Below are 12,354 nucleotides of genomic sequence, written 5' to 3'. Positions count from 1 at the left end.
GGTTAGGTTTTTGAAACACCTTTGATGGGTATTTTAAAAACTACTAGAGCAAAAAGTAAAGTATAGTATAGCTTGACAAATAGCTAAAATAAGAAAACAAATGGAAGAATGAAATGGGCAAGCTTTCCCATAGCAAAATTTTAGCTGGGGAGAGCATTTCCCTCCCGTGTTATATACGCAAAGGATAAGCATGATTTATATACATACAGTATATGTCATTACATACATACTGTATACTACCTTACACTGGGTTCCCTTTCAGAGGAAGCTGAAACAGGCACAATTTAGCTATTTAGAAGGTTATTTAAGGATGAGATGCATGTCACCCATCCTAATTAGCAATGACTAATTATTTCCATCTAATGTACATGATTTTGCCCCAGGTAAACTTACAACTTATCTACACATAGGAATCAATCCACCATAGTTATTGCTATGTAACTACTCTCTCTTACAAGACAGAGGTAGGGTTGGTCAGAATGTATTTCTGCAGAGAGGGGTTTTTTCATGACGTGCAAGTACCCAATAAGTTTATTTTAGTATTATGTAAAAGGACCAAGTCTCAGGAGCAGCAAGTATACTGTTGCTTAACTCTAGCAATGAGAAGCTATTTTCCTCAAGTCTAGGCCTGCCTACATAGATAGCATTAATCTTTCAGCCCAGTCCTAATGCTTGGCTAATCATCTGAAGGATGCTACTGTTTCCAGAGATGAATTTCTGGGAATGGCAAAGCTGCTGCAGTGATTCCTCTACTTTCTCCCAGGACGTGCAGCAGCACTCAGCATGTCAGAGAAAGGGTGGAAAGTTGCATCTGTCTCTGCTCACCACTCCCAGGCACCAGCTTTTCTGATCTGACCCGTCTTTTCCTAGGCAAGGTCAGCAGTTACAGCAGACCCACAAATGATCACTTGCGAAGAATCAGTTTCCCAGCAATTCCAGACAGATCAGCATGGATAATGAATGCATCAGTCACACCTAGTCCTTTGAAAATCTCCCTTAGGTCATAGGTGCCAGAAACAGAGACTCTTGGAAAACGTGTCTCTTCTGTTGAATGCAATGGAAAATGAGGGTGAATCACCACATGTGGGTATCACCTGCATGTCTGCCAGGTGGCAGGTCTGTGAGAACCCAGGGAAGGGAAAGCAGTTTGTTGATTCACTGCACATTCCTGTAGGTGAAAATGTCTGTGTCCCCAGGACAGGTGTCACTGGGAAATGCAAGGCTAAGCTGGAAATTTTGTGCAGTTTTGCAGAAAGGAGATCCATCAAGGGGAATTACACAGAAGAGAGTATGGAGCTCCTGGATGCTTTGAGATATGCAGTAGCTGGGACAGGAGGACTCTTGCTCCAGGAGCCAGGGGACTCATAGAAAGGACTGACAAACATGCTTTTCCCATTTCCCTAATAGTGGTCTATATGAAAGGAATTAAGGAATAATTTAATTATCTCTGTCCCTACTGTCTGCTCAGTTATGCAATGTCTTGGTTCCTCCTTGCAGGAGCAGTTTCATCCTATATCATTAACTTATTTCTGTTGCTGTTTGGTCATCAGATTATTGTGCTAGCTTTGCAAGTTGTATTTCTGGGTATTCCAGGGCAAAGGATTTATGACTGCAAAAAGAAAATATCAGCAAGATAAGGATTGAGCAAGATGAATGTGTACTTTGCATGATAAATCCTCATCCTATAAAGATCTATCATTCAACATATATCTGTGAAAAGTTCATCTAAATAAACTTATTGATACACATAAATCCAGTAAAATCAGGAGTTTGGTATAATCGCAAAACCGCTGTAACTAGAATAAAATCAAGTCCTCTCTGTATACTTATCTTTTTCTGTAAAAGGCATCCCACATGTGCTCTCCACGTCTTACAAATATTCATCCTTTTCTCCCCAAAAAATGAAAGTACTCCAGGCTTCCGCTTCAAAAAGCAGCATGACTGACAGAAAGAAAAAATGCTGAAGACTAAGCAAAAGTATGTGACAGAACTGGGAATAGAAGCCAGACCTTTTCTATTTTGTTTTCAGCTTCTTCCACCAATGCAATAGGAATCCTTGAACCAAATTTTCATATAAACTCATAGTCTACTAGATGGAAGTTTTATAAATATTCTATTTTATTTCTTCTGTGTTATGTCTCAGAAGGAAATAAGTTATGATTCCATTTCTCATAACAGACATTTTACCTCAGATGATAATTTCATCAGTGTTCAGAAAACAATATTTTATGTTTTCTGCTTTTTCTGTACCTAATCTCCTAGCATTGAAAGAAAAAGGGTTCCCAAGAGCATACAAGCATTTAAGACCTGATGTGTATTGCATTGGAGTCAATCAAACAGCATTTTAGTGTTCAAGATGGTTAATCTGCCATTGACAGCTCATCTCAAATTCTACTAATGTATTTTCCATACTGCCTTCCCAGATGAAGATATTGGTGTTGTAGACCTACTTAACACTACCAAAGCTTTTCAAAATAGCTGTTATAAGTTTTATAAAAATCACTCAAATAAAATAGGGGAAAAAATAAGTAATAATAGGTAAACTGCGAGGCCAGAATTTTACTCTCAAATTGAATCTTAGCTTGAATTCCTTTTTCCATCAAACTCGAGTAGTTAAGACTGCAGACCAAAACCCTTAATTAAGTACAACGGTACAAGAACTTAGACATGGCACATGTAACTCCCAGAATTAAAATAAATGACAGAAAATGAAAAGTGGTGTGCCCTCCTGAGTGTCAGTGAGGTTAAAACCCAGCCCATCCAGCACCTGAGCCTGGCTGCTGGCTTTGGAGACCAGGGCCAGCAGAGCAAAGGCAGCAGAGATTCTGACCAGGGAGAAGAAAACACTCTTGCCGGTTTCTTCGGCTGTCAGTGTGTGTTCCTGAGGACTTTCCATTTGCAGGACCCAAAAGAATCTCCATTGTGGGTTTGCTGCTCCTGTGGTGCTTAGTTTTCTTACACTGCTTGTGGCCACTGGACTGTTGACAGTCAGGGACAACAGGCTCACATGCAGCAAAGGAGCATTGCATGCAATTATGTATAAAGAAAAAGCAGAATCAATTCAAGGTTTCTTGATCTAATTGTAAGTAGATTTCATATCTGGGTACCATTCCAGAAACAACTCCTAAATTCATCCATCTGGCCCTTTGAGAACCTCTATGGCTTTATCAGGTTATAGCAACATTTGTCTTTCTGACTTGCCAGTAAAATAGCTTCTAAAAATTTTTAGCAATCAAAAAATATGAGTTTGCCTTTAGTCTGGCACTGTCTTTGAGGTTGAATTAATCACCTGGGATCTGGTTATATCTGTCTGACTCAGCACTAGTTTGGCAGTGGTATTACTGCAGCCATGGTCTGCTTTATTTAACATCACTGTCAGATTTGAGGAGTGAGGAGCTGTGCATTTTATCACCTCCATCTCTGCCTGCCTCTGCACAGTTGGAAGGACAGCTGCGTGACATTGACTTTGGGTGCTGAGTCTTTCTCAACAAGGGGTCCACCTGCCAAGGGAGAATCTCCAACGGCCTTTTTCTGCCAGCTCATTCCAGTTTGAAGTGTAAGGCTGCACCTAGCAAGCAGCTAGGTCTCTGAACTAGTGACATACTTTCTGGATCATAACAAAAATCTTGGTTTCAGTATTTTTAAGGAGCGGATATAGATGATGGACAGTGTCTATACTTCCACAGTAAGTTTTATCACATTTTAAATTGCCTTTGAGTTCATTTATATTACAATGCAGTAGAATTAAACTTGTGCTTCATGATAGTTTCTGTGTGCTCATTTGTGAAATGTTAAAGGTATCTGCATCATCAAAGCATTGCTGTATCGTCTGAGGACCAGCATAAATTCCTAATGAGGAGCAGCCTTTTGAAAATAAGCATGCACAGTTACTGTGACAACAAATGCACAGGACTATTTAGAAGAAACCACCAAAACACATCTATGCTAAGTACATGGGAGTCTCACAATCTGTGCCTTACAGTAGTTTTGAAGGATGTTTCCTGAACTTCCTAATCTTATTCCACAGAAGGGCAAAGGGGCTCCAGTTCCCTCACTGTTCAGAAGTAGCTGGTGAAGGCCTATCAGCATGACCTGGAACTTAGTGTCATTCAAAAAATGCAGATCACCAGCAGAGTGGGAGCTTATAGGGCTAAGTGCCAGAGGGACACTTTCTGGCTCCTCAGTTGTTCACTCTGGCTCCATTTGTCCCAGTACATTGAGCAGTTCTGGGGCCCAGACCTGGCCATCAGCCTGTAGTCACTCACATCCTTATATTTTTAGTACAGTTTCAGACACATGCCATCTATGATTCTTCCAAACAAGTGCTAAGCATGCTTTTGGAGTTAGCAAAGGCCAGGGGGTATTTCCAGTAAGCAGCTTGGATGACATGCAGGGTTAGAGTTAAGCAATGTGGATATAAGCAGTGATGAGCCATTTGACCTCATGGTCAGAGAACAGATCTTGGAGCACTTTATTTACTAGCATAGATGTAAACTCTGGAAATATGATTAATCTCAATGTTTGTTTTATTCCTTCCAGGTATTCATACTCTATTGCTTCTGAACTTCTGTTTAGAGGAACTTCTATTTACAAGAAATACATGATCAAGTCTATAACACAATTTTAGTAACACTTTTTGTGTATTTAGCTGACTAAAGCATTCTGCAGCTCTACTTTAGCCACTGCTTCCACTTAGGATGTTTATGTAGCATTTCTTACTTAAAGGGGGACTCAAAGAAGCCAAGACATTGTGGGTGGATGCCATCAGCTGTGAGTGTCATAAAGGGGAGTATAGCAAAAGACTTGACCTTCAAAGGAAGCCCCTAGGCATGGTCTGAAAGTGACTGACTCTCCCAGTGTGTGGTTTGCAGCTATGCCTTCCTTTTACTGGAAACCCTACCAATGTCAGAAGCTATAGTTGCTTCAGCCGTTACCTACTCAACAGTGTATTTTGCAGAGAATTCATTTGGATTTATCCACCAAACCCATTCTCCATCCATGGAAGGGCAGGCTTGTATTTCCATCTTCCAGGCAAAAATCCTTGCCAGAATTTCAGGTCCAATGCTAGCTATCCTTTTGCAAGGGTTGGCCTGACCAGCCTGGAGTTTAGGATGTTGGAGGTGTGAGACTGACTGCCTTCAGGAAAGGGGTACGTCTGACCATGAATGTTCCTGAATATCCTGTACTCAAGGCAGATTCTCTAACTGCACAGACTGGTGTGGGTAGGCAACAGTTACCTTGGAGAGATTGAACTCTAGAGAGTAGCTCCTTCTTGGATAGTAATTGCTCTATTATCAAATTGAACTCATGACACTATTGACTCAAATTTCTGATTAAAAAAATTAAATTCCTGTTCACCTGTTTCATTATATTTAAAGAAATTGAATCAGGTCCAACACACTGAGAAGAGTCTGGTTTTTTAACCTCAGTCCATGCTGCTATACCCCTGAGCAGTGTTAAATATGTTTATCATTCTTAAGCATCTGCGTTTGATCCCACAGGATGGAACAGGGAGGGAGCCAAGCTGACATCACACCAGACTGGCTCTGTTTCTGTCAGCATCCATCTCTTGTCTTGCTCAATATCTTCTCAAGTGCCAAGTCTTGGATTTGGATTTTGACACTGCCTTGGATTCGTAAGGCTGCGTTAGGAAAGGTGTGTCAAATTGACACAGACATCCTCAGAGAGGGGAGAAATCATTTTCTCATGGAAATAGAACATGACTTTTTTCATCAATAACATTCACATGGAAGAGAAGAACTAAAATATTCCTGAGTGGACTACATTTGTATTTTAAATTTCCACATCAGCCCTTCAGCACCAGGGCCTGGTGAGAACCAGCAGCAGCTGGAGCAAACCTCAGCACTTTCTTTCCTTCCTACCCACAAATCAGACATGGCCTCTTAATTTGTACTTTATTTATTTACAGTGTTTTAAACTGATTGTCTCAGCTGGATATTACCTTGCTTTTCAAACATGGCACTTATCACTAAAAGGCTGATTTACAAAATTCTTCATAATTCATTAACAGGTGTATGTCAGTTGTTACTTTCTACTGAAGGAGAAAGCAAGAACAGTGTTTTTAAGACACACTCTTACTTGACTTCTTTGGAAAAAGAAAATTGTTAGTAGCTGTTTTGATATAATTTTAAACATAAGAAATGATAATTTTATAAAATACAATTCAAATCAATAAGACCAGTCACTGACCAGTCATTTTTCAGTTGGATTTACAATTTTTCCCATGAAGAGGATGCTCTGAGTATATTGATCAATAATCAACAGCAAAAATGGACGGTCGAACTTAACAATAGGAGGAACAGAATGAGGAAGAAAATCTATGCCAGTGACTGCCGCAGCCTCTGTGCCATTCTCATGAATCTTCAACAGGGCCTTGTGAGCAGCCTACAATAAAATACGGCAAGAATTAATGTATGTGGAGGATGCACTGTGAAATGATTCAAAGTAACACTAAGTTAATTCAACTACTACCTTTCACAAAAACTGCTGGTAGGCCAGGAACCAGGAAGAAGGGCACTACAGCTCATGGTTGGTTTTTTAGCAATGGTGTCTCAATAAGCAAGTATTCTCACGTTCAGTGTTCCTCACCACAAGTGCATCCAATACAGACTTTACCCACTGCACGTCTTGTGGAATTAACTGAATATTCAAGCAAATTCACAAGGAATGACAGTTTCAAAGGGAAAGGAAGCCAGGCTCCAGAACCACTCTATATGTATTCCTAACAACACATGCCTTACAATTTAGCCAGTAGACTACAACCTCTTTGTTATTAAATTATTTTTGGGCATTTTTAATATTTTTCTTTTACTACCCCCAAGATGTTAGAACATTGTAAGTGCTGCTTTCAGAATGGCTGTAAGAATACTAGTCTTTGTCTTCACATTATTTTCAGTAAGTAGGATGTTTTCCTCAAGTCTGGTCCATCTTACATGATTAGCACTCATCAGAGCCTTTGATAATAACATCAGTTTTTAAATCCTTTAAAATTATACAATGCATCTTGGAAAAAGGCTGCTTTTTCTGGTAGATATGCTGATGCAAGACATCCCCAACAGTTATCCATGGACACTTTCACATGCAGAAAATGTGCTGTGTTCAGTTTCCGGTAAAGTGCTAAACCCACCTCTCCACCCTCCCACCACCTTTGCCTGTCAGACAGAAGACAGATCTTATCTCCAGATCCTGGAGAAGTCTGAGAGAGTTTACAGTGACTTTATCAGCTAAATGTTCTATTTCAGAGTATCAGCCAGCCCTAGCAATAAGTAAAATTTCACAGCTTAGCTTAGGGTAAGGCACTCGGGTGTTAAGGAATCCACAGACTGTTGTTTCTGATGACAAACTTACTTTTGAAACCTTCACATCAAGGTTTCCTGTGATTCCAGACAGATCAGCCTGATCAGAAAACACATCAGTTACACCCAGATTCATTAAGATCTTCTTTAAGTCATAGGTGCCTGAAACTGATAGTTTTGGAATATGCACTTCTATCCTCCTGTTAATTCAAAAGAAAATTATGGTAGTTATTGCAATCAAAGCATGCCTTAGACTGAAGATTCCCAACTTGCTGGTGGTTCTTCTGTGCTAAAATGCTAGTCTTTTAATCTAAAAGAGATGGCAAGAAAAAGAAGATGGGAAGATGATAGTCTGGAGGATAAGGAAAGTATGGAAGGAGAAAAATATCAGTTGGGCTTTCTTGTATGATTCTGCAACACAGTCACTTGGTAAGACAAAAGCAGTGGTGCCGCCAGCATTTTTGGAACAAAATTTGCATTTCTTTTCTAACCTTGATGGTTTTTCTTTTGGAATTCACACCCCATTCCCTCTGAGTGATCTGACTGCTCTGCATTATGTTAATGTGCTTAAGACAAGAGAAATGGTGACACTTAATATCGACTAGAAAAAATATGGGGAAAAAAATTTAGTTTTCCACCTCACAGACCTCTTCCCTTACCATAAGGCAATGCTGATTCCAATTTGTGCTGAAAGTATCAAATCATCAAATCACTTGGTCTGACTCTTTACACTTATTCCATTGCTTAAAGCTCCCATCAACATCACAGGCTTGTAACTGTAAAACCTGATCATAGTATTCAGACTTTGGATTCTGACTACCTCGAATCATCAAATCAAAGTTCTATATTTACCGTCTTTGAAGTGATTTTTCCCATTTAGACACTGTGTCTTTTGTCAGGCCACGTTCCAACTGTTTCATTTTTCCTTCATTGGGCAGGATAAACAGTGCTGCAACATCTCCTTTGTAAGGAATCTGCACCACCTTGCAAAACAACTTCCTGTCAGAGTATGCTTTATAAAATCCATCTCGAGTCATCATCTTCACTTCAACTGAGGTCTTCGCATTCACATGGAAATAATCCTTGTGGGTCCCCCTAATACTGAAAGGATTTTCCCAGTAGGCTTAAAACCAAAAGAGAAATAATGCAGTTGAATACTTACTTCAAGGAGAATATCTTAATATAGTCTAGACTAATGTACACTAGATAAACCCATATCTGAAGATTTACTTGAAGATAAACCCATATCTGAAGATTTACTTGAAGATAAAAGGTGTTACGAGTTTACTAAAAGTCTTGTTCCCTGTCATCTTTGCTCTCCTACGTTCAGCAACAACGAAATATCTCAGGTTAAATTTTGTAGGGACTTGTACAACACCTTTCTAAGTCAGATAAATTACATGAAGTAAATCCCTCATATTACCTTATGTTTTATTTGAAGCAAATGAAAGCTGACCAGGATGAAGTGACTTGCTCTCTGTTTTCAGAATATTGCTTGTAAAGCAAGTTTCACAGCAGATGTCTGCCCTTTAAAAGGTGACATGTTAAGTTCCTTACATCCAAATTTAATTTAAGAACTTGAAATAAAATCTGTTTTGCTGAAAGTTCATCTATTTCTAAACATTCATTTCTGAGTGGAAATTCTATGTGTGTCCTGCATGCTGCTACAAATAGATATAACATCTAAGAAGTTAATCATTGTCAAAGTAATGCATTCACTAATACCTCTTGGGATATGTATAATGTGGTGACAAGTTGTAGAACATTTAGGCTTCAACTCTAGAGGTACCCACCCATTTTAGACATGGACTGTATATAAATTAAAATTTTTGGTAATTTTTGTTAATCAGCATTTCTAGAATTTAGTTTTCTACTCCGTACAGCATGTGAAAAGATTTTAATTTTAAAAATAATAAGTAGATGAAGTCTGATGGAAAAATTTAACTATGCATGAATCTGTTGTGCTCTGGCAATTCCCTATACTTGAAGATTGCAAATAAATGGACTTTTATTCTTAGAAGTCTAGACATATGCTAGAAAAACTTAGACATGGAAGACATTTCAAAGTGTGAGAACTTTCAATATTTTTTCGTGATAGCCTCCTCCAAACACTTGCCTTTTTTAAAAAAATTATTCAAAAATAATTTAGCATATTTGTTTTAGTGCAGGTGAAGCAGGTGCTGCAGTAAGTAGCATCTATGTAACTTACCTTTGAAATAAATATAGTTAACAATTACCATTAGTGTGTTTGGATCAAGTTCTTTAAGTATTTGCTTTATATTCCCATGAGTTTCATTCTTTACATGATCATTGATCTCTTTTTTAGCTTCAGTGGAATTCTGGAAGTTACTAGAAACAACATTTCCTCTGTACAGTTTTTTGATGTCCTTCAGAAATGTTTTCAGTGGCTTCAGGTGATTGTCCATGAACAGGGTGTTCCCCATACTCAGCTGCACCTGATTGCCAGGGTGGTTCAGCAAGAGGAGGAGATGACGAAAGCCATCATGTATCTCCTCCTCCTGAATGTTGGTGAGGTTAAAGGCCAGTCCTTCCAGCACCTGAGCCTGGCTGGTGGCTCTGGAGCCCAGGGCCAGAAGGGCAAAGGCAGCAGAGATGCTGACTGGGGAAAAGAAAATGTTCTTGCCAGGTTCTTGGGTGGTTGCTTGCCTGTAAAACCGAAAGGCAAAGTCTGTGTTGCTGGGGACTATCCGCTGGCAGGACTCAAGAGGATCTCCCTCGTGGGAATGTTGCTCCTGGGGTTCAGTTGCATTGGGCTGGTCACTGTGGTGGTCAGTCTGGGTCAGGCTGTGAACACTGAGGTGAAGCAAGGCCACCAGAAAGCACAGTGAGAGGGTGACCTTCATCTTTCTTCACAGCTACTGCATGGACAAAGAACAAAATGGTCTTGGATGCTGGAGGTCACCTGTATTGACATCTCATCTTTTGTTTCTATCTGCTACTGCCTTCAACTGGTGATCAGTTATCTCCTGACCTGCTCCTTTGCTATGGAAGTGGTTTTTTTAAATCATTTGCTTCTGAGTTTATCTGTAATTCCTGTCCATTCTGTTGCTGCCTACTTCAGTTCTGCTTTACTCCAGCTACAAAAGTTTCTTGTTACTGGAGAAAGAAACGAGGAGAAAGAAAGAAACAAGTGAGTATTAAAGGAAAATAAGAGTCAGAGAGGGAGAACAAGAGAAAAGGCTTTTGTTTTGTTTTGTTTTGTCTCTATGTAAATCCATTTTATAGCAAGGCAGCACAACAGAAGCATTGTGATTAATTCTTTTATGTTCATCTCTTAAGAACTCTTGGGATTATTGTGTTATTTGGGATTGAATGAGGTTTACGTTGAATGACAGTGCAATGTCAGTGGAAAACAATATGAGATTGCAGCATTCAAAAGTGATATTTTCTCTTTTTCCTGACTCATTTTAGCATACAAACTGACTAATCATGAGAGCTGGTAAAATTTTTCTGCTTCAATACCTGATTAGGTTAAAATATGTTTGTTTATTTTAAATGACCACTCATGTAACGTGTTCCAGATAGGGGAAACACACAGGAAGGAACACATCCTGTCATGGGAGGGTGAGGTCACTGGTGTGGGCTTGACCTCTCCCGTCTTTCCAAACTTGGTATCAGCAGGAAGGTCTCCTTTTGTAAGGTAAATGGGCCTATAGCCAGAGTAGTGCTCAGCAGTGAGACGGGATCATGGCATCTTGGACATTTGGAGTGACTGGGCCTGATTTTTTGTTTGTTTGCTTACTGCATTCTCTTTTACCAGTTAGACCCAGAATATGACGGGATGATTTGTAATGTCTAAGATGCTTAACCTGTCAGAAAACAGGTAAGAGCTATTCCTATTAAAAAGATTGTACCAATGACAAGAAAAGTAACTCCAAATAGCCTTCACTTTATGTCCTACTTGAAATGACACAACTGCAGGGCAGATGATCGTGAGTTACCTGCTCACCCCCCAATCAGTGGTAAAGGCACTCAGCAGAGCGAATGAGAGGTTTACTGGTACTTTCCCCACCCTGTGTCAGTGCTCTGACCACTAAAATTCGAGTGAAAAGGAGCCAGCTTGTCCTTCTGCAGCTTTGCTCTATGTGATCTGAGTAAATTGGGATTTATAGGGGAAGTTGGCATAGTAAAATCAATTTGTGAATTCTGTCTGGACCACTGTGGTGCAAGTCATTTACTCATTCACTTCAGTTTTGGTTATCTGGTTGTAGAATAAAGGTCTCTATGTAACCTTTGTTGATCTCACCAAGGCTTTCGATACTGTGAGCAGAAAAGGTCTGTGGCAGATTTTGGAACATTTAGGATGTCCCCCCAAGTTCCTTAAAATGATCATCTCACTTCATGAGGATCAGCACGGCCAAGTCAGATATGGTGATGCTCTTTCTGAGCCCTTTCTAATTACCAGTGGTGTGAAACAAGGCTGTGTTCTTGCACCAACTCTATTCACAATCTTTTTTAGCATGATGCTCCAAAGGGCCATTGCAGACCTTGATGATCAGGGCGGTATCTACATTCGATACCGTACTGATGGAAGCCTTTTCAACCTAAGGTGACTGAAGGCCCACACTAAGACCTTAAATCATCTTGTCCGGGAGCTGCTTTATGCTGATGATGCTGCCCTTGTTGCCCACACAGAAGCAGCCCTGCAGCGTTTAACATCCTGCTTTGCAGATGCTGCTGAGCTCTTTGGGCTGGAAGTCAGCTTAAAGAAGACAGAAGTTCTCTATCAACCTGTATCTTGGGAAGTCTTCCATCATCCCCATATCACCATTGGCCAATCAGAGCTCAAATCAGTCCAGCAGTTTAATTACCTAGGCAGCCTCATCTCCTCGGATGGTAAGATTGACGGAGAGATACACAACAGGTTAGCAAAGGCATGGAGAGCTTTCAGAAGGCTCCATCAAAGAGTTTGGCGAAATAAACACCTGAAGAAAAGTGCCAAGATCAGTGTTTACAGAGCCGTTGTGCTGTCTACTCTCTTCTATGGATCTGAATCGTGGGTCATCCACCGCCACCA

At 40.0% G+C, this 12,354-nt stretch overlaps 1 protein-coding gene across 1 annotated transcript in view; it reads right to left on the bottom strand.

Annotated features, from left to right (window-relative positions):
* Window positions 1–4,503: 4,503 nt before the first annotated feature.
* Window positions 4,504–12,354, bottom strand: part of LOC108504612 (alpha-1-antitrypsin-like) — a 9,030-nt gene continuing 1,179 nt past the window's right edge. Inside the window, exons 3-6 of the mRNA XM_017829821.1 lie at window positions 9,526–10,195; window positions 8,169–8,439; window positions 7,369–7,516; window positions 4,504–6,405 (exon numbers count right to left, since the gene is read on the bottom strand). Coding sequence (XP_017685310.1) covers window positions 6,214–6,405; window positions 7,369–7,516; window positions 8,169–8,439; window positions 9,526–10,180 — 1,266 coding nt within the window. The 5' untranslated portion in view covers window positions 10,181–10,195 and the 3' untranslated portion in view covers window positions 4,504–6,213. The remainder of the gene's footprint in view (window positions 6,406–7,368; window positions 7,517–8,168; window positions 8,440–9,525; window positions 10,196–12,354) is intronic.

This window comes from Lepidothrix coronata, unplaced genomic scaffold (assembly GCF_001604755.1).
Source record: "Lepidothrix coronata isolate B3197 unplaced genomic scaffold, Lepidothrix_coronata-1.0 Scaffold169, whole genome shotgun sequence".
In the NCBI taxonomy this organism is placed as follows: domain Eukaryota; kingdom Metazoa; phylum Chordata; class Aves; order Passeriformes; family Pipridae; genus Lepidothrix; species Lepidothrix coronata.
Note: the sequence above shows the minus strand (reverse complement) of the source record. Positions and strands in the feature narration are given on the sequence as shown.